This window comes from Sapajus apella, unplaced genomic scaffold (assembly GCF_009761245.1).
Source record: "Sapajus apella isolate SASKATOON/1434 unplaced genomic scaffold, GSC_monkey_1.0 scaffold2, whole genome shotgun sequence".
Taxonomy (NCBI): Eukaryota; Metazoa; Chordata; class Mammalia; order Primates; family Cebidae; genus Sapajus; species Sapajus apella.
In genome coordinates this window covers 77,743,842-77,766,960 of record NW_022436942.1, presented here as the reverse complement: position 1 = coordinate 77,766,960, position 23,119 = coordinate 77,743,842, and the positions used below count along the sequence as shown (strand labels likewise).

General features: G+C 42.1%; 1 protein-coding gene across 1 annotated transcript in view; it reads right to left on the bottom strand.

Moving 5' to 3' along the window:
• CCDC60 (coiled-coil domain containing 60) overlaps window positions 1-23,119 on the bottom strand; it is a 73,166-nt gene that overhangs the window by 5,798 nt on the left and 44,249 nt on the right. Inside the window, exons 8-13 of the mRNA XM_032283385.1 lie at window positions 19,692-19,776; window positions 16,255-16,326; window positions 13,438-13,500; window positions 12,633-12,758; window positions 5,215-5,346; window positions 2,894-3,083 (exon numbers count right to left, since the gene is read on the bottom strand). Of these exons, the coding sequence (XP_032139276.1) occupies window positions 2,894-3,083; window positions 5,215-5,346; window positions 12,633-12,758; window positions 13,438-13,500; window positions 16,255-16,326; window positions 19,692-19,776 (668 nt within the window). The remainder of the gene's footprint in view (window positions 1-2,893; window positions 3,084-5,214; window positions 5,347-12,632; window positions 12,759-13,437; window positions 13,501-16,254; window positions 16,327-19,691; window positions 19,777-23,119) is intronic.

Below are 23,119 nucleotides of genomic sequence, written 5' to 3'. Positions count from 1 at the left end.
ATTCAATACTATCCCCATTAAGATACTATTGACTTTATTCACAGAATTAGAAAAAACTACTTTAAATTTCATATGGAACCAAAAAAGAGCCCATATAGCCAAGGCAATCCTAAGCAAAAAGAAAAAAGCTAGAGGCATCATGCTACCTGAATTCAAACTATACTACAAAGCTACAGTAACCAAAACAGCATGGTACTGGTACCAAAACAGATATATAGACCAATGAAACAGAACAGAGGCCTCAGAAATAACCTCATACATATAAAACCATGTGATCTTTGACAAAACTGACACAAACGAGCAATGGGGAAAAGATTCCCTATTTAATACATAGCATTGGGAAAACTGGCTAGCCATATGCAGAAAATTGAATCCCTTCATTACACCTTACACAAAAATTAACTCCAGATGGATTAAAGACTTAAATGTAAGACCTAAAACCATAAAAACCCTAGAAGAAAACCTAGGCAATACCATTCAGGACATAGGCATTGGCAAAGACTTCATGACTAAACACCAAAAGCAATGGCAGCAAAAGCCAAAATTGACAAATGAGATCTAATTAAACTAAAGAGCTTCCACACAGCAAAAGAAACTACCATCAGAGTGAACAGGCAACCTATGGAATGGGAGAAAAAATTTGCAATCTATTCATCTGACAAAGGGCTTATATTCAGAATCTACAAGAAACTTAAACAAATTTACAAGACAAAAACAACGCCTTCAAAAAGTGGGCAAAGGATATGAACAGACATTTAAATGTCTGTTCTCAAAATAAGTCATTTATGTGGCCAAAACACATATGAAAAAAAAGTTCATCATCACTGGTCATTAGAGAAATGCAAATCAAAACCACAATGAGATACCATCTCACACCAGTTAGAATGGCAATTATTAAAAAGTCAGGAAACAGATGCTGAAGAGGATGTGGAGAAATAGAAATGCTTTTACACTGTTGGTGGGAGTATAAATTAGTTCAATCATTGTGGAAGATAGTGTGGCAATTTCTCAAAGATCTAGAACCAGAAATGCCATTTGACCCAGCAATCCCATTACTGGGTATATACCCAAAGGATTAGAAATCATTCTACTATAAGACACATGGACACTTATGTTTATTGTGACAGTATTCACAATAGTAAAGACTTGGAACCAACCCAAATGCCCATCAATGATAGACTATATAAAGAAAACATGGCACATATACACCATGGAATACTATGCAACCATTAAAAAGGATGAGTTCATGTCCTTTGCAGGGACATGGATGACACTATGACATGGAAACCATAACTCTCAGCAAACTAGCACAGAAACAGAAAACCAAACACCTCATATTCTCACTCATAAGTGGGAGTTGAGCAATGAGAACACATGGACGAAGGGAGGGGAACATCATACACCAGGGCCTGTCAGGGGTGGGGGTCCGGGGGAGGGAAAGAATTAGGAGAAATGCCTAATGTAGATGATGGGTTGATGGGTGCAGCAAACCACCATGGCACATGTATACCTATGTAACAAACCTGCACATTTGTTACATAGGTACACATCATATATATATATGTGATGTTCTCACTGGGAGAAGAGCATGCTAAGTTTTATTAGCCAGGGCTGTGGACTCACCTCAAATAAAAGTGGAGCCCCTGGTACTCTTTTTACCCATGCAGGGACTACCTTTTCCAAGTCCTTCACAACTTCAGGTGGAGGTTGGACCCCATAGCCGGTAAGTAGGAGGTGGAAGTTGCCCTAGAGTTAGTTTTGGCCTAACCTGCTAGAGTCTTTCCTGAAGAAGCTTCATACTCCCCAGACTGGGGAGTGCAGTCTGGGCATTCGAATTTGTCTACAAGGTCATCCTCCTCCTTCCACTCTTAACCTTGCCCTCATTAACACATCCAGGTCATCCGGTGGAAAGGCCCACCTGGCATGAAAATGTCAAATGCTCCATAGCCTGTTCAAGGTCTGAGAATTGGACCTTTTGAGTCACTTCTTTACCAGGAGGGAGGCATTGAAGGCCCTGTTAAAATGCACATAGGCCATCTGATAAAACTAAAGAAATGTATTCATTAGCCTCTGCTAACCCCTCACTGTGGAGTCCTTGTATCGCCGGTGCCTTTTGACAGAGCACCAGGAACTTCCTCTGGTGATGATGGTGACCAACTACTGAAAACTGTTTAGTGGCTCCTAAATTTTTGTATTGAACCTCAAAGGTCAGCATGGACTGACCTCTCCAATCCCCTGTGAACCAAGCACTCCTTGCCCACTTCCTTCCACACTCATTGACTGCCAGTGAGTTCTCCCAAGTCAGTCATGTGCTGCTTTGGGATTGTTGCACGTGCTGTCTTCTCTTCTCGATCTGCTCTTTCTCTTTCTCTTCATGGTGTCGTCTTCTCACGGTTGAGGTCTCACTGTAAAAGTCACCTTCTCAGTTGCCTGAGTTAAGGTAGATTTCTTCTAACTTATACCCAGGGCTCCTCAAACTGTATGGTGCATACAAGACACATGGAATCCCATTAAAATATAAACTTGGAGTTGGCAGGTTGACTTGAAGCCTGTGATTCTGCATTTCTAACAAGCATCCAGGTGAGGTCCATGCTGCTGGAGTCCACGAACCACACTTTAAGTAGCAAGATAAAGGACTCCTTATTATAACTGCCCATTTTGTATGCCACTCCAAAGCCTCTGAGTTTCCAGGGAGTACCATTTACATAGAATATAATGTCCCTTGCAGTTAGAGTTAGGCAACCAGGTAATGGGACTATCCCTCTCCTATTAGAATATAAGCTCCATAAATGGAATGGCCTTTATGTCCCCAGCACTTAAACAGTGCCTGAATGTTGAGAGGTGATGGAATGAGGACACCTGAAACACTGGGGGGAAAGGAGGTGGTGGTTACCTCAATAGCCACAGCAATGTCAGGGGAGCACAGTTCCCAAATCCTCAGATCCTGCAGCACCTTCAGGAGGACGTGGGGTCGAATCCGCAGGTCCAGGTTTTCCCCAAACTTCTGCAGTTTCACTAGGATCTTTTTGGCAGGCCGGAAGTTCTTTAGATCCTCTGGCAGTTTGGACAACAGATCAAAGTACCTTCAATTCCGAGAGGAGAGGGCAAGTTAGGAAGCTGCTGGAAGATCTGAGCACCTCTGGCCATCCATCTCCTTTCTCTTTCTGCTACTCTGTGATGTCTCCAGGGCAACAGGACTCTTTATCTGGGGGCCTTTCCTCTGTGGCCCACAGATCAGGCATGTCTTTACTTTTAGGGGTAGGAAAAGATGGAGAATGACTTGCATTTCATTAAAAAATAGAACAAGGGTGTGCTTTCAAGGGATGCATTTGTTATTTTTCTGTCAGACAATGTGAAATGTTAGGAGAAAGGGAGGGACTTTGGTATCTAAGCTTCTCTTAGGGTTAATCAAGTCAGAGTGGACATACACACATCTGTGGGATGTCTTCAAGAATGCAGAAGGCTGTCACACACAAGATGGTGTGTATGTGTATGCGTTTGTGTGTGCATTTTCTATCTCTTTGACTAATGAGCAAGGTTGGGTTAAAGCTTTGTGTATTTCAGTGTTATGTGAATATGAGAGTAGTTTTGGAATCCGTCCTTGAAGAATGTACTTCATCTAACCTACTTTAGGTCTAACCTAAGGAGATGGTTCAGATGTGATCAGTTCTTAAGGCAGGTGGATCTCTTAAAAAAAAAAAAACACACAACTCCCTCACCCCTTGCTATATATGTGCCCATTGTGGAAAATTTTGAAGATGAAATTGATCATCTATTATGTATTTTGGGCTTCTCACACTTCTTTGTAATTTAGGATATATATTTATTATATTGATTCCTGTCTCCTTGTTTAGAATACAATTTCATTGAGGAGAAAAGGAACCTCATCTGAGTTACTCAGTATTCAAAGTGCTAGAATGCTGCCTTACTGACAGTAGGTGCTCAATAACTATCATTTGAAAGACTGAATGAGCAATTGGATGAATGAAGAACTACAAATTCAACATCACTCTTATTAGGCTGTGGTTTGTTTGACTTGATTTTTAATGTTACTATGGAGGGCAATTACTTCCCCCATAATAACACCGGAAATTCCACTATTAGAGATGTAGGCTGAATCCCACTGTGGGAGGACCAGCATCAGTTTCCTCCTATTTATGTGAGTTAGTTCATAACTCCCTTTCCTCCTCCCCCCACCCACTTCCATCCCACAGAGGGAAGAGGGTTTGCAAAAGACTCTTCCTCCCTTTCATAAGAGGGTCCCTCTTAAAAGCCTCATGTATCTTCAGGGCCAGACATCGCTTGTGAGAAAGTGATGTCCTTGGATGCGTGGTTGTGTAGAAGTTCCAACTCTGCAAAGACTCCAGGGACCTGCTTATAAGTTCCTGTTTCACATTATTAAACTCATGGAAGGGATTCTGGGTACATGTTTTACTTTCTCATCTTACTCTTAGATCTTAATGTATTCACCCTGCTAGGATGGGGTTTGGGACACCACAGTTCAGTAGATTCCAATTCTACATTGCAGGTGAACATACAGATGATGTTAGACAGGGGTTTGAATCCTAAATTCACCATTTACTGCTGGTGTGACCTTTGACAAGTGAATTTGCCCCTCTGCCTCTCTGCTTCCTTGTTTGTGAAGTGGGGGTTAATATGTACCTTCCAAGATTATTTTGTTGGGGGAAACAAAATAGACAATTTATGTAACTTGCTTACGTAGTGACTGCCATCCAGTAATCACTCAATTCATGTTGCTTTTTTGTTGTTACTTATCATCACCCTTGTGCTGGGGCACAGTGTTTCTGGGATACGCCTGCCTAGTTTTGCATTTTTAAGGGTTTACATTACTTGGGTGGATGTAGTGATCACTACCCCATAGACCTCATAACCTGTAGAAAATTTTCATGTTGATATGCCTCATCTGCCTGTTCCTCAGGGCCTGGCAAGGCTGTCCTTATTTGCAAGTCTGAATCAAACAGCAGGTAAGTATGGAGAACACAATGGGTTGGGTTATGTGTGATTTCAGAGTTCTGGGCCTGATCGTGCTCTGGATTTAGTGTGTCTGTGGCAGGGGGGATCCTACTGGCCAGTGAGAGTTTTGGAGTAATGCCTCTCTATGCCTTGAAGGACAGTGGAATCAATTGTGATCTTGTAATACCAACACCCTATCCTCTTCCAGGGACCATCTTATCTGGTTCTTAGGATATTTACCAGTGGTCTGCAATTTCTTCTGCATCTCCTTTTACTACAGATACTTGATGTCTCATTTTTGCTATGTCCTTTTGAAAATTTGAGACAAGGACGAAAGCACGGAACTTCTGGACACCTCTCTCTTCTTGGCGCCTACAAGGTTGTATGAGAAAGAGAGAGAAGAATAAGATACCCTCCTCCTACAACCATCCTAGCTGCCCTTTGATATCTGACTTAAATACCTTTTCATTCATGAGGCTTTTCTTTTTCATATATATAAAATATATATATATATATATATTTATTTATTTATTTATTGCACTTTAGGTTTTGGGGTATATGTGCAGAACATGCAGGATTGTTGCATAGGTACATACATGGCAATGTGGCTTGCTGCCCATGAGGCTTTTCTTAACCCTCTCAACTAGTCTTTAACTTAGGATCTGGCTTTTGCCACAAGAGGATACAGCTCTCTCCAAGGTCCTGAAGCACTATTTCCCAGTTAAATCTAGTCACTTTTCATTAGCTTTCATTCTCTTCCTACTTCTGATTGTATTTACACAGCTTTTCCATCTGTAACTTGGGGAACAATAATGATTCCTATTTGTCAGAGGTGAGGATTAAATGATACAATGTGTATAAATTGTTGAGCTTCATGCCAGACACACAGTAGAGGAGCTCATGCTGGTTCCTCTCTTCCCCACTCTCCTCATCATTTTGTGCCTATGTTCTGTCTCTCCAGTGACACTTTATATTATAAATATCACCATTTCACTCCACTGTATACAGCTTTCAATGGCTTTTCCGTTTACTCAGAATAAATTCTTCTCCGAGACTCTAAATTATTCAGCCCCCACATTTTCTGGCTTTATCTCCATCCTTTCCATTTCTTCTCTTCCAGAATTGTATCCTTTGGCTCATGATCAAAGTCTCTGTGATAAAACTCAACCACAGCTAGACTACCAAGTCCTTTTATAAACTGGCTTATCTAGCTCTCTGATAGCCTTGCAACCACCCTATGCCCCAGCCACACCTGACTACCGGCAGTTCCCTGGCTCTCTGTGTCCCTCTGACTTCTGGGACCTATCTGTTGCTTTTCCTTGAAACCGTCTGCTACCCTACTTTTCCAGCATGACTTTAAAAAGTTGTTTTAGGTTTGGGGCTACATGTGAAGGTTTGTTACATACATAAACATGTGTTATGGGGATTTGCTGTACATATTACTACATCACCCAGGTATTACACTCTGTACCCGAGTTATTTTTTCTGCTTCTCCCCCTCCTCCCATTATCCACCTAGTGTCTGTTGTTTCCTTCTTTGCGTTCATAAATTCTTATCATTTAGCTCCCACTTATAAGTGAGAATGTGTGGTATTTGGTTTTCTGTTCCTGTGTTAGTTTGCTAAGGATCATAGCCTCCAGCTCCATCTGTGTTTCCACAAAATACATGATCTTACTCTTTTTTATGGCTGCATAATATTCCGTGGTGTATATGTACCACATTTTTCTTTATCCAGTCTGTCATTGATGGGCATTTAAGTTGATTCTGTGTCTTTGCTATTGTGAAGAGTGCAATGAACAATTACAGGAGTGTGTCTTTATGGTAGGATGATTTATATTCCTCTGGGTATATACCCAGTAATGGGATCATTGGGTTAAATGTTAGTTCTACTTTTAGCTGTTTGAGGAATATCCATACTGCTTTCCACAATGGTAGAACTAATTTATACTCCCATCAACAGTGTATAAGGGTTCCTTTTTCTCTGCAACCTCACCAGCATCTATTATTTTTTGACTTTTTAATAATAGTCATTCTCTAGCTGGGTGTGGTGGTACATGCCTGTAGTCTCGGCTACTCGGGGGGCTGAGGCAGAAGAATCTCTTGAACCCAGGAGGCAGAAGTTGCAGTGAGCCAAAATCAGGCTACTGCATTCCAGCTTGAGCAACAGAGTGAGACTCTGTCTCAAAAAATAATAATAATAATGCGTCATTCGGGTATCTCATTGTGGTTTTGAGTTGCATTTCTCTAATGATCAGTGATGTTGAGCTTTAAAATATGCTTCTTGGCCACATGTATGTCTTCTTTTGACAAAGTGTCTGTTCATGTCCTTTGCCCACTTTCCGATGGGCTTTCTCTTGTAAATTTTTTTAAGTTTCTTATAGATGCTGGATATTGGACCTTTGTCAGATGCATAGTTCTCAAATATTTTCTCCCATTCTGTGGGTTGTCAATTTACTCTGTTGATAGCTTCTTTTGCTGTGTGAAAGCTCTTAAGCTCAATTAGATCCCATTTGTCAATTTTTGCTTTTGTTGCAATTGCTTTTGGTGTCTTTGTCATAAAATCTTTGCCTTTTCCTAGGTATGGGATGGTATTGCCTAGGTTGTCTTCCAAGGGTTTTATAGTTTTGGGTTTTACACTTAAGTCTTTAATCCATCTTAAGTTGATTTTTATATATGGTGTAATGGAGGGGTCTAGCTTCAATCTCTGCATATGACTAACCACTTATTACAGCAGCATTTATTGAATAGGGCATCTTTTTCCCACTGCTTGTTTTGTCAGCTTGGTCAAAGTTCAGATGGCCATAGATTTGCAGCCTTATTTTTGGGCTCTCTGTTCTGTTCCATCAGTCTATGTGCCTGTTTTTAGTACCATGCTGTTTTGGTCACTGTAGCCTTGTAGTATAGTTTGAGGTCATGTAATGTGATTCCTCTAGTTTTTTTTTTTTTTTTTTTGTTCAAGGTTGCCTTAGTTATTCAGGCTATTTTTTTTTGTTCCATATATCTTTAAAGAAATTCTTTCTAGTTCTGTGAAGACAATTTGATAGGAATAGAATTGGATTTATAAATTACTTTGGGCAATATTGCCATTTTAGTGATATTGATTCTTCCTATCCATGAGCAAGGGATGTTTTCCATATTTTTGGGTGTCTTCTCTGATTTATTTGAGCAGTGTTTTGTAATTTTCATTGTAAAGATCTTTCACTTCCCTGATTAGCTGTATTCCTAGGTATTTTTTGTGGCAGTTATGAATGGAATTGCTTTTCTGATTTGGCTCTCAATCTGGTTGATGTTGGTGTATAGGAATGCTAGTGATTTTTGTACATTGATTTTGTATCCTGCAACTTAGCTGAAGTTACTGCCAAAGGAGCTTTTGGGCTGAGACTATGAATATTTTATATATAGAATCATGTTGCCTACAAACTGAGATAGTTTGACTTCCTCTCTTCCTATTTGGATGCACTTTCTTTCTTTCTCTTCCCTGATTGCTCTGGCTTGGACTTTCAATACTACAATGAATGGAAGCGGTGAGAGAGGACATCCTTGTCTTGTGCTGGTTTTCAAGAGGAATGCTTCCAGCTTTTACCCCTTCATTATGATATTGGCTGTGGGTATGTCATAGATGGCTCTTATTATTTTGAGGTATTTTCCCTCAATGCCTAGTTTATGGGGAGTTTTTTGTAACATGAAGGGATGTTGAATTTTATCAAAAGCTTTTTCTGCTTCTGTTGAGATAATCATATGGTTTTTGTCTTTAGTTCCGTTCATGTGATAAATCACATTTATTAATTTTTGTATGTTGAACCAACCTCATATCCCAGGGACGAAGCCTGCCTGATCATGGTGGATTAGCTTTTTGATATGCTTCTGGATTTGGTTTGCAAGTGTTTTGTTGAGGGTTTTTGCATTGATGTTTATCAAGAATGTTGGCTTGAGGTTTTCTTTCTCTGTTGTGTCTCTACCAGGTTTTAGTATCAAGATGATGTAGCCTCATAGAATGAGCTGGGGAGAAGTCCCTTCTCCTCAATTTTTTGGAATAGTTTCTGTAGAAATAGTACCAGCTCTTGTTTGTACATCTGGTAGAACTTGGTTGTGAATCCATCAGGTCCTGTTCAATAAACGGTGCTGGGATAACTGGCTAGTCATATGTGAATCCATCAGGGCTTTTGTTTGGTTGATAGACTATTTATCACTGATTCAATTGCAGAGCTTGTTATTAATTTGTTCAGGGAATCAGTCTCTTCCTGGCTCCGTCTTGGGAAGGTGTATGTGTCCAGGAATTTATCTGTCTCTTCTAGGATTTCTAGTTTGTGTGCATAGAGGTAATTATAGTAGTTACTGATGGGATGATTTTATTTCTGTGGGGTCAGTAGCAACATTCCCTTCATTGTTTCTAAGCTGTGCTTTTTGAATCTTCTCTATTTTATTTTATTTTATTTTTTGAGGGGGGTCTTGCTCTGTCACCAGGCGTGAGTACAGTGGCATGATCTCGGCTCACTGCAACCTCCACCTCCCAGGTTCAAGTGATTCTCCTGCCTCAGCCTCCGAAGTAGCTGGGACTACAGGCATGCACCACCACGCCCAGCTAATTTTTGTATTTTTAGTAGAGACAGGGTGTCACCATGTTGGCTGGGATGGTCTTGATCTCTTGACATTGTGATCCACCTGCCTCAGCCTCCCAAAGTGCTGGGATTACAGGTGGGAGCCATCGTGCCCAGCCTCTCTCTTTTATTTTTAATTAGTCTAGCTAGTGACCTATTTATTTTATTAATTTTTTCAAAAGACCAACTCCTGGATTTGTTTATCTTTTGAATGGCTTTTCATGTCTTGATTTCCTTCAGTTCAGCTCTGATTTTTGTTATTTCTCATCTTCTGCTAGCTTTGGGGTTGATTTGTTCTTGCTTCTCTAATTCTTTCAGTTGTGAAGTTACGTTGTTAATTTGTGATCTTTCTAACTATTTGATGTGGGTATTTAGTGCTATGAATTGCCCTCTTAATATTGCCTTAGCTGTGTCCCAGAGATTCTGATATATTGTATCTTTGTTCTCATTATTTTTAAAGAACTTTTTGATCTGTCTAATTTCGTTATTTACCCAGAAGTCATTCAGGAGCATGTTGTTTAATTTCCATGTAATTGTATAGTTTTGAGTGATTTTCATTGTGTTGATTTCTATTTTTATTGTGCCATGTCTGAGGGTGTGTTTGATATGATTTCAGTTCTTTTACATTTATTGAGGGTTGTTTTATGTCCAATTATGTGGTCAATTTTAAAGTATGTGCTATGTGGTGATAAGAAGAATGTATATTCTATTGGTTTTGGGTGGAGACTTCTGCAAGGTCTATGAGATCCATTGGGTCCAATGCTGAATTTAGGTCCTGAATATCTTTGTTAATTTTCTGCCTCAATTATCTATTTATTACTGTCAGTGTAGTGTTGAAGACTCCCACTATTATTGTGTGGGAGTCTATGTCTCTTTGTAGGTCTCTAAGAACTTGCTTTATGAATCTGGGTGCTCCTATGTTGGGTGCATATATATTCAGGATAGTCAGGTCTTCTTGTTAAATTTGAACCCATTACCATTATGTAATGCCCTTCCTTATCTTTTCTGATCTTTGTTGGTTTGAAATCTGTTTTGCCTGAAATTAGGATGGCAATCCCTGCTTTTTTCTGTTTTCCATTTGCTTGGTAGATTTTCCTCCATTCCTTTATTTTGAGCCTTTAAGTGTCATTATGCATGAGATGAGTCTCTTAAAGACAGCATACCATTAGGTCTTGCTTTTTTATCCACCTTACCCGTGCACTTTAAGCAGGGCACTTAGCCCATTTACGTTCAAAGTTAGTATTGTTATGTGTGGATTTGATCCTGTTACTGTGTTGTTAACTGGTTACTCTGTTGGCTTGTTTGTGTGGTTGCTTTACAGTGATACTGTACTCCTCATCCTTCAGGACTTATTTGCTTATCTGAAAAGGATCTCTTTCATGTAGGAAGCTTAGTTTGTCTGGATATGAAATTCTTGGTTGAAGATTTTTTTCTTTAAGAATGTTGCATATAGGCCCCCAATCTCTTCTGGCTTACAGGGTTTCAGCTGAGAGGTCTGCTGTTAGCCTGATGGGGATCCCTTTGTTGGTGACCTGCCCCTTCTTTCTAGCTCCCTTTAACATTCTTCATTTTGACCTTGGAAAATCTGATGATTATGTATCTTGGGGATGATCTTCTTGTGTAGAGTCTATCAAGAGTTCTCTGTATTCCCTGAATTTGACTATTGGCTTCTCTAGCAAGGTTGGGGAAGTTTTCATGGATGATATCCTGAAATATATTTTCCAAGTTGTTCAGCATGTCTCTTGGGTTTGAATTCTAGCTTTACTACTTAGCCACTGGAGAACCTTTGACAAGAGGCATCTCTGAGCTCACTTTTATCATCTACAAAATAAGTCTAATAATAGCACCTATCTCATAGGATTGTTGTAGCATTAAATGATACATAAATCCAAAGCTCTTACATCCATGAATGGTTCATAGTAAGTGCTCTGGAACTATCACCTATGTTTATTTCCAGCTGGGTGTGGTGGCTCATGTCTGCAAACCCAGTACTTTGGGAGGTCAAGGTGGGAGGACTGCTTGAGGCCAGGAGTTTGACACCAGCCTGGACAATATAATGACACTCTATCTGTACAAAACAAAACAAAAAACTTAGTGCTTAAGGCTGCAGTAAGTATGATTGTGCCACTGAACTCCAGCCTGGGCAACAGAGCAACACCCTATCTCTTAAAAAAGAAAAGCAAAGAAAATGCTGTTTCCTCCAAGGAGACCTTCCTGAGGGCTGTCTGGGGTCAAGTGGGGCATCCCTTTTTTCTTCCCTTAGCATGCTGCTTCCTCCCACAACCTCTAGACCTCTGTGTGCTAATTCCCTGTTTAATTTTCCACTTTTCCCTACTGGACTGGCAGTTTCCAGAAGGAAAGGGCAAGGATTAGTGTTCTCCAAACCCTGGTCCCAGAGCATTCAATCCATCAGTGCTATGAGAATGAGAGTGTAACTGGCCATCATGCAAACTTTGTTGCATAGATGCATTCATTGGAGTGGATGGCCTCTGGAGTCAAGAAGTAGGCTAGAAAGGGAGGAAGTTATTGGGTTGTCAGAAGAGAGAAGAAAAGCTTTCAATGGCTTTCTGGTGCTCTTAAAATCAAATCCCATGTGTTAACTGTGGCATTTGTGGCTTGCATGATGCAGCCCTCATCAAATTCTCCATGTCCCTTCTGGACTTGGGAATTTGCACGCACTTTTCCTTCTGTCTGGAATGTCATTCCACCTTCTCATCACACTGCTGGCTCTTCCTCATCCTTCAGGACTCATCTAAAAGTCACCTCGTCAGAGGGGTCTTCCCAGATTTCCCAATCTAGATTAGGTACCTATGCTCTCTCTCTCTCTCTCATAGCACCCTGTTCTCTTCCAGTAGGACAATGATTATAATTTTTACCTATACACTGATGGATGCAGTTACTTCATTTCTGCCCATATTTTCCAGAAGACTGTGAGCTCCTTGAGGATAGATAACAAGTTCTTCTTGTCTATGATATAGCCCCAGCACCTGGCATCTGGCATGCATATAGTAGGTACCCAGTGAATGCCCTTTGAATGAATGGATATATGTGTGCCCTTACTTCATGAGGATTTCCATCTTGTCCTGCAGGCAGAAGCCAGCCTCCTGGGCTACGCTGTAAAACTTGGCCCTCATGGTGTTACACACCCCACTCTTGTATTGGATGTTGATGTCATAATTAGTGCGGCTGTGGACACAGATAAGAAAAGCTTGGGGGATGGAGCCCAGGGATGTCCCCTAGTAACCTCCCTAGTAACCACTCTGGCCTCCCTGGGCCCCAACGTGCTCTGCATCAGGGACTCCCTGTAGCCACCTGGGTTCTCTGCCCTCACCTTCAGCCTCCCTAAGCATCCTCCTGGACGTAGGAAGGACAGATCTTCCCAATAGCATCAGGATGGTGGTTCAGACCCTATTAAATGAGTCCACAGTGAGACAGATGGTTACTGGAGCCCAGCAAATGTTAAGGATGGTGAGATGGAATTTGTAGCTGGGAAATTCAGGCTTAAAGTCCAGCTCCACCACTTCTTAGCTGTGTGGCCTCAGGCAAGACATTTTATGTGGCCAGGTTTCAGCCTGTTCCTTTGTAAGATGGGCTAATGCCCCTGCCTCATAGGATTGGTTTTGAGGAACAAGCAAGGTAATGCAGATAGAATGCTTTTCATGGTGCCTGGCACAGCAGAGGGATTTCTTGCCCTTGTTTGCATTGCTGCTCGGCTTCTTGGCTATAAGTGCCTTGTCCTTCAGCATTGTCTATGGCTTTAGGGAGTCTGATCTGCATTCAGTCATTTCCATACCCCTGGGAAGACAGAGGGTGTGGTCACCATATTCCCTCTTGCCTGGGTCCTTCCATTGCCCTCCTGGCTTACTTTTTAGACTTCTTCTGGACTGGCTGGGTGTGGCTTTCTGCACTTGTACTGCTGGATCTCTCACTGAAACACAAAGGGATGGTTTCAAGTTGCTCAGTCTGCTTTTCAAGAAAAGGGTGCCTTAAGGGCCCCATGGCACTTACTAACTTCCAGGATTCAGACAAGGGAGGTGGTTCTAATCAAGGCATCAGTCACAGAACTCTATGAATTTCTCCCCACCTCTTGAGCTTTCCTCCTGCTGTATCCCTGCCGAGACAGTACTCTTTGTTTCTTTTCTACCAACTTGTATCCTACCCTGCTTTATGGTCCACAGCAAGTCCTGTATATCTGGACTCTCCAGCCCAACTTTGCTTTGACCTTCTGCCTCTGCATATTGTCAGGATTATGTCTTTTCTGGATCTCCGTTTCATTTGTATAGAATTGTTTTCTTTGGAGGGTGAATTGGTTTAGAACCTTTCCACCCTCCTCTCCATACCCAACACTTAACACTGGGTCAAGAGCAGATTTAGTGAAGCTCAACACCTGTTTTACCCCTTGTCTGTCTGTGAGCAAACAGCTCCCTTCTGGATGGTCGGTTTCCTCATCTGTGACCCGTCAACTCATCATGCCATCCAACCCTTTCTAGGTGTGGATGATTGAATCCTCGTATGGATACCCCCTCCTGTGACTCTGCCTCGGCAAGCTTCCTAGAGGGGGATGAAGGGCCCCTACCCGTGCCCACCCTGCCCCCCAAGCCTTTCTCCAGGATCCTTGCTTAGGGACTGGGGCTTTCAGCATCATTGTCTAGCACCTTCTCTCTGAACCTGTTTCCCCTTCTTTCTTCCAAATGCTTGGGAAACTGATCTGACCACTTTATCTGTGTGGCTCTGGGGGAGGGGATGGTAAAACTGGTTTCCTTCTTCCTGTGATGTGTGGGTAACCCTTTGCTTCTACCCCTGTGGCATTTGGGACTTTTTTAGGCAGGCAGTCCTGGCCATTTTCCAGACTGCTCCCCATAGAAAGGTCCTGGGCTTTGCTGGTTTCCCCAGAAGCTCACAGGACTAGACGTGGAGGTCTCAGGCCCAGTAGGTAATGGAGCAATTTTTCATCCTACTTAGGGAAAATGCAGACCCCCCATTAACAATATCCAGAAAGCCTTGATTTTGGATTCCAACCAGCTGCCCTAATTCCTGCAGATGAATCCTTTAGGGGAGCATGGTGGCCCTGACCTTCCTCCTGTAGATGGCTCTCTTCTTTTCAAGAGCTTTGACAGTGATTCAGGGAGGAGGTGGGAGGTAAGGAAAGCGGTGTTATTAGCTGGTGATAAGAAAGAGGCAGAAATAAGCAATAAAAGACCCTTCCCCCTGTCTCACACTGTGCCCCCTGCTTGGCCCTCTTTGAGTTTCAGCTGCATTGGTCTTTGCTTGGTGCCCCTGAGATTCCTCCTGCCTCAGGACCTTAGCATATGCTATTGACCCTGCTCAGAACAGCATTTCCACCTTTCCTCCTCATAGCCTAGTCAATTCTCCTTTGTCCTTACGTTCTCAGCATAAATATCAGACTCAGACTCAGTCTTGGTTAGCACTCAACCCCTCTACTTTTTCAGAGCACTTCACAGTCATGATGTTATGGCCAGCTGTAGGATTATCTGAGAAATGCTTGACTCTCCCATTAGACCAGCAATTCTTAAGCATGGGTAGAATCCAAGGGGTCCATAAATGCAGATGGGGAAAAAAGTTGCACCTTTACTTGAACTAACCTTTAACCAAAATGGAAATTGTAGGTATTTGCCTATCATGTTACATTTGTGGGAGATATTTTAAAAAATCATTTATACTCAACATTAATTCAACATTACAGGAGTTGTTAGACCTGTTGGTAAGTCTTGTTGTGTAATGCATTGTGAAAGACATGCATAGATGACCATATCCCAAATTTGATTGTAATATAGCAATCTATATTACTAAGCATTTCTTAGTAATCTTTTGCAATGTGTAGTATGTATTTAAAAACATTTTTCTTAAAGGAGTCCATAGATTTTCTCAGACTTCCAAGGAGTCTATGGTACATAAAACATTATAACCCCAGCCCAGATACAGAGATCCAAGAGGGCAGGCTGTGTTTGTTTCATCTGCTGCTGAATCCCCCAAACCTAGCACAGTTACTGGCACAGATGAGGAATCTAAGTATATTCTCTAAATTGGCCAGGCATGGTGGCTCATACCTGTAATTCCAGCACTTTGGAAGCCTGAGGGGGGCAGATCACTTGAGGTCAGGAGTTCAGGACCAGCCTGGCCAACATGGTGAAACCTTGTCTCTACTAAAAATACAAAAATTAGCTAGGCATGGTGGTGCATGGCTGTAGTCCCAGTTTCTTGGGAGGCTGAGGCAGGAGAATCACTTTAACCTGGGAAGGTGGAGGTTTGGAGGTTGCAGTGAGCCGAGATTGTGCCACTGTAGTCCAGCCTGAGTGACAGAGCAAGACTCCATCTCAAAAAAAAATTCTCTAAAATAAATTGGGGGAAGATCTCCACCTCCCCCATTATAACTTAGCCAAGTAGAGAGAGAGAGATAGTCTTGTACCATATCCTCCCTACCTCACTTCTCCATGATTAGAACATTTTAACTTGATGATGTATAATTGTTGGGGAGAAATGCCTGGATTCTCACTCCTGGCCCTGCAATAAAAGGGCTTGTTTCTTGTGAGATCATAAGAAGGAAAAAGTCCTCCCTTTCCTGTCCCACTTTCCATGGTTTAGGGAGGATCTTCCCTGCAGTGGTCCCTGTAACAGTGGGCTGCCTTCCGCGGCACCTGCTGCAGGCTCCAGGCTTTCCTACCTTGACTTGTGGGTGGTCTGCATTTCCTTATAGGCAGAATTGCTCTTGTTTTGTTTCAGTACTGACAAGATGCTGCAAAGCAAAGTGAGTCCTTTAACAAAGCACTGAATACATGAAGATTTTGTGGAGCAACTACATGTGGGAGGAGGGGGAATTCTCTTTCTAGAGCAGGAATCTTCAGACTCTACTGGGCACAGCACTCACCTGGAGAGTTTGCTAAGAATACAGATTTCTTGGCTACATTTCTAGGGACTTGAATACATTGGGTCTGGAGGTGGGCCCCAGAAGCTGCATTTAGATCACACAAATAGGTACGTGCACGCGCGCGCACACACACACACACACACACACACACACACACACACACACACACTTTCTCTCTCTCTCTCTCTTTCTTAAAATTCCACACCATAAGGTAAAATACCGTGAAATAATTCCCACCTGAAGTGCTTCTTAAAAAAATACAGCTATTGGCTGGGTGTGGTGGTTCATGCCTGTAATCCCAGCACTTTGGGAGGCCGAGGTAAGTGGATCACTTGAGGTCAGGAGTTCCAGACTAGCCTGGACAACACTGTGAAACCCTGTCTCTACTAAAAATGCAAAAATTAGCTGGATATGATGGCTCACAGTTGTAGTCCCAGCTACTCAGGCATGAGAATCACTTGAACTGAGGCATGAGAATGAGGATGAGAATCGCTTGAACCCAGGAGGTGAAGGTTGCAGTAAGCTGAGATGGCACCATTGTACTCCAGCCTGGGTGACAGAGTGAGACTCTGTCTCAAATGTATATATATCTTGCTACCTCTGGAGGTTATGATTCAGTGGGTTCTGGGATGAGGAGGTGTAGAAATTTGTATTTATCGTAAGTATCCCAAGCTGCTTCTAATCTTCAGGGACACCGCTGCAGGATTTTAAGAAAAGGCTGTGGTTTTAGATGACTGGGGGCAGCCTGGTCTTGAGGCTGGGGGCTGGATGCACTGGCTTATAGGGATTTCTGAAAGCCCCACAGTTCAGTGTTAGCCTTGATGAGAGCAGATTTGGGATCTAAAGTGAGAAAGAAATCCAGCTTCCAAAGTGAGGGGGCAAAAAGAGAATGTGCAGCTTTTTCTAACCGTCTCTCTGTAGCTTTGCATTGAAGCTTCACTATCTGCTGCCTTAGCAAAAGATTAGGGAGATTTTTTTTCCCAGAGGAATTAATGAGGAAGGGATACTTCAACACATTCTTCCTCTGTAACCATGGTTATTTTATCATTAAATTGAATGCAGAGGCCATGTGATGGGTCTTGTGAGAACGAGGTTCTAGTGTGGTTTTGTCTTTGAAGACCTTATGGAAGCCACTGCTTGTTGCTCTTTGACATCTGTGAGATGGGATGATGGTAATGATGAATGTACCTGTCTCAGCAGGAGAAGATTCTGTGGGGCAACATGCGTGAGATAAAAGTGACAACTATCCTCACCACCATCCCCACCACCAACCTCACTGCCATTTATTGAATACTTACTGTATGCCAGGCACATGCTAATATGTTAAATAAATGCATTATCTGACTAAATGCTTAAAATGGTTCATTGAAGTAGATGTTATTTCTATAACATTAGTAATATTTTACAGGGATAATATCATCTAATTCTCACTACAACCCTTCGGGATAGACTGCTAATGAGCCTCATTTTACAGAAATAGAATCAGACTCAGAGAGGTGAAGAAACTTACCCAACATCACCCAGCAATTAGTCATGGGCATGGAGACTGACCTTAGTTTGTTGGGTTCCAAAGCCAGTGCTTTGATGCTACACAATCTTATTTTATAGATGAAAAAACTGAGGTTTAGAGAAAGCCTAGATGACATGTCCAAGGGCAACAGGTTTTAGATCCACGTCGATCTGACTCCAAAGCCAGTGCTTGTGCTGTGAGTTCTTACAAAGGAAGGAGCCTCGCTGAGCTGATGTTTCATTATTATTGTCTGCCTCTAATGCTTATAAATCAGGCACAGCAGTGAGGGCCTCATGGGTCAACATTGTCTCTGAGTGCCTCCAAGTGCCACCTTTCAGAGCAGCCCCAATGAGAATCGAGGCAACAGCAGGCAAATGCATCATTTTTCCCAAGCAGAGGCGAGGTGTGATGCATGTGAAAGTGCACAGTAAACTGTAATTACGGTAATAACAATAACCAATAAGTCATAGTTGGCATCCCAGTGGGCTGAAGGCGATGATGAACCTCTTCTAGTGCCTCATTTATTTTCAGGAAGTAATTTGCTTACCCCCAAAAAATCTGCACTTGGGAAGGGAACTCCAGCTCTAGGCTGTGTGGTCTCTGGGGTTTTCAGAGGTCAGAAGCCTGGTGGACAAAGCTTCCCACCAGAAAGGGGATGTCTTAGGATAGTGCCTCCTTATGAGCCAATCGTACCAGTTGCCGGCTTGAAACTTCAAAGGATTCCTGCTGTTCTTCGAATAAAAACCAGAATCCTTGAGTTTCATCCCATTTTGGCTGTGTTTCAGTTTCCTGAAGGTGTTATGGTCTTATGGTCCCTTTTGACCACGTTTGCACATGTGCTGCCTGTAATACTCTCTTCCCCGCCTCCCTGCTAGCTAATTTACATGCTTTATCTAAATCTCAGCTTAAAGCTTCTTCCTTGGAGGAAACTTCTCTGATCCCCATCCCCAGCCCAGACTAGGTCAAATGCCCTGATTATTTGTTCTCACACTTTCAAGCTTTCCTTTCATGGACACTTCTCACAATAATAATGAGTACACAGCCCATACATGTTCATAAGTATTCACTCAAAGGATGAATGAATAACCAGAGAATTCCTGAGAGGCAGCACAGCAGTGGCAAGGAGAATGGTTTTTGGAGTTAGAGATGTCTGCATTTGCCAAATATGGTGATTCGCACCTGTAACCCCAGCATTTTGGGAGGCCAAGGTGGGGGGATGGCTTAAGCCAGGAGTTCAAGACCAGCCCAGGCAGTATAGTGCGATCCTGTCTCTACAAAATTAAAAAAATTAGCTAGGTGTGGTGGTGTGTGGCTGTAGTCCCAGCTATTTAGGAGGCTGAGGCGGGAGGATCGTTTGAGCCCAGGAGTTGGAGGCTGCAGTGAGCTATGATTTTGCCACTGTACATCAGCCTGGTTAACAGAGCAACCCTGTCTCAAAAACAAAAATAAACCAAAAAGAAAGGTCTAGATTAGAGTCATGGCCTTATCATTCACTGGCTGAGTGACCTTGAACTAGTCACATAGCCTCTCTGAGCCTCATTTCCTTACTTGTAAAATGAAGATAATAGTATCTACTTTGTAGGATTATTGTAAGAACTCAGAGAAGTGATACAAATAAACGACACAGCTCAGTGCGTGTCACAGAGAAAATGCTCAACTACTACAGTTAGTGTGATTGCTATTATTCTAAGCTTTATTTGCCCCAGGAGTCAAGAGAACATACCTGGGTGCTTTTCTTTGCATCCCATTTTCTATCATGATTGACCTCCGGGCATCCTCCCGAACCATCTCCAGGAGCTTCTGTAGATCTAATGAGAATATGAGAGGTCACTCTTGACCAGAAGTCACCCCTGAGACAGAATTGTGCAGGGCAGGGTGCGGGCCTCAAGCTGGGGTCACCTCTGCTCCTGAGGGTTGGGATCTGGAGAGGGATTCCATCAGGGTCCAGAAGAGGTGGCTCATAGTGTTAAGTAGGTTGTGAATCTGATCATGCCAGGCCTCTGCTTAAAACCCATCAGTGGCTCTGTGTTTCTTTTGGCTAATGCCTGTAATGCCAGCCGTTTGCATGGTCAAGGTGGGCGGATCACTTGAGGCCAGGAGTTTGAGATCAGCCTGGCCAACATGGTGAAACCCTACCTCTACAAAATGTACAAAAATTAGCTGGGCATGGTGGTGGGTGCCTGTAATTCCAGCTTCTTGGAATGCTGAGGCCCGAAAATCACTTGAATCTGAGAGGCGGAGGTTGCAGTAAGCCAAGATCGTGCCACTGCACTACATTCTGGGTGATACAGTGAGACTCTAAATAAGAAAATAATAATAATAATAATACAATAAAAAATAAATAAATTCCTTCAATGTGGCCTGTAAGGCCTGCCAGGATTCATCTGCTCTTTTTATCCCTGGTTTCATCTCCCTTCCCTTCCCCACCTTAAACTCTACTGCAGCCAGGGAGAACTGTTTCCAAAGCTGAGAGGAAACTGTCTTACTCAGGAAACCCTCTCTGATCTCCATTGGCCTGGATTTTTAAATCAGCAATCCACAGGCTGAATTCAGCTCACAAATGTGTTTTATTTGATTCCATGCAGATGTCAACCTTTTTAAACTGGAAGATTTTACATGAAAATCCAGACCTCCAGCTTCCCTAGAAAGGAGTCTGAGATGGGACTACACTGCCCCCATTCCTTCTGCGTGCTAGGTGTGCCTTTAGATAGGCATGTGCTCTCCAGCTCCCCACAGCTCCCACCACTCCTCCTTCCCTGACCTAACTTTTATTTTCATACCTAATATTGATTTTGGCCGGGGGCAGTGGCTCACACCTATAATCTCAGCAATTTGGGAGGTTGAGGTGGGAGGATTTCTTGAGCTCAGGAGTTTGAGGCCAGCCTGGGCAACATGGAGAAACCACCATCTCTACTAAAACAAAAAATATAAAAAAATTAGCTGGGTATGGTTGGGTGCACCTGTATTCCCAGCTACTCAAGAGGGTGAGGTGGGAGAATCACCTCAGCCTGGGAAGTCAAGGCTGCAGTGAGTCAACATCACACCACTGCACTCCAACCTAGACAACAGAGACCCTGTCTCAGAAAAAAAGAATATTGTTGATTTTGTATAGTATAGAAATATTTCTTCATATTCAACTGTTATGGGTTGAACTGTGTGACCCTCTTTGCCAAGATATACTGAGGTCCTCATAACCCAGGACCTCAGTCGATGACATTATTTGGAAATAAGATCACTGCAGACTTAATGATAGTTGTGTCATTTAACAATGGAGACACATCTTGAGAAATGCATCATTAGGTGATTTTGTCATTGTGCAAACATCATAGAGTGCACTCACATAAACCTAGGTGGCATAGCTTACTCTACACGTGGGCTATGTGGTATATACAGCTTATTGCTCTCAGGTCACAAACCTGTACAGCATGTTACTATACTGAATACTGTAGGCAATTATAAAATAATGTTAAGTATTTGTGTATCTAGGCATAACATAGAAAAGGTACAGCCAAAATATAGTATAAGAGATAAAAAAAATACACCTATATAGGGTACTTATCATAAATGGAATTTCCAGGACTGAAAATTTTTCTAGGTGTCAGTGAGTGGAGTGGTCAGTCAATACGAAGGCCTAGGACATTACTGTGGACTTTATAAACACGTACACTTAGGCTACACTAAACTTACTAAAAATATTTTTCTTTCTTCAATAATGCATTAAACTTAACTTACTGTAACTTTTTTACTTTTAAGCTTTACACTTTTTAAGCTTCTTGGGTCTTTTGTAATAACAGCATAAAACATAACACATTCTATATCTGTAAAAAAAGTTTTCTTTTTTAATATCCTTATTCTGTAAGCTTTTTTCTATTTTTAAAAATTTTTTGCTTTTAAATTATTTTTGTTAAAAACTAAGGCCAGGTATGGTGGTTCATGCCTGTAATCCCAGCACTTTCAGAGGCCAAGGCAGGTGGATCATCTGAGGTCAGGAGTTTGAGATCAGCCTGGCCAACATGTTGAAACCCTGTCTCTACTAAAAAAAAAAATCAGCCAGGCATGGTGGCAGGTGCCTGTAATCCCAGCTACTTGGGAGGAGGCTGAGGCAGGAGAATTACCTGAACCTGGGAGGTGGAGGTTGCAGTGAGCTGAGATTGCGCCACTGCACTCCAACTTGGGCAACAAGAATGAAACTGTCTCAAAACAAAAAACAAAATACAAAAAAAAGAAGCCACAAACACACACATTAGCCTAGGCCAACACAGGGTCAGGATGATCAATATCACAGTCTTTCATCTGCATATCTTGTCCCCCTGAAGGTCTTCAAAGGCAGTAACACGCATGGAACTATCATCTCCCAGCAATGCCTTCTTCTGGAATATCTCCTGAAGGACCTACCTAGGGCTGTTTTACAATTCACTTTCTTTTCGTAAGTAGAAGGAATACACTCTAAAATCACCATAGAAAATAAAGTGTAGTACATATGTAAACCAGTAACATAGTCATTTTATCATCATCAAGTACAGTACTATGTACTGTACATAATTGTGTTATACTTTTATATGCAGTATAAAATGTAGTAGGTTTATTGACACCAGCATCATCACAGACCTGTGAGTAACATAGTGTGCTATGATATCATGATGGCTAAGATATATTAGGCAATAGGAATTTTTCAGCTTCAGTCTAATCGTATGGGACCACTGTCTTATATGTAGTCCATTGTTGACCGAAACATTGTTATGTGACAGGTGATTGTAGTTATGTAAAGGTAAGGTCACACTGGGGCAGGATGAACCCTCTATCCAATGACTAGTGTCCTTATAAGTAGGATAGAGTGACACACAGGAAAAGATGTGATGTCAGGGGCTATAGATTCAAGTGATGCATTTATAAACCAAGGAATGCCAAGGATTGGCAGCACCCATAAGAAAAGTCAAGGAAGAATTCTCTCCTGTGGATTTCAGAAGATGCATGGACCTATAGACACGTTGATTTTGGATGTTTAGTATCCAGAACTGTGAGACGATAAGTTTCTGTCAGAAATTTTACAGCGGCTATAGGAAATGAACACACTGACACTCCAAAAAGTTGGGAAATGAAATAGAGATGGAATAACTTACTGTCCTCAAGAAAAGGAGAGTGGAATTGAAT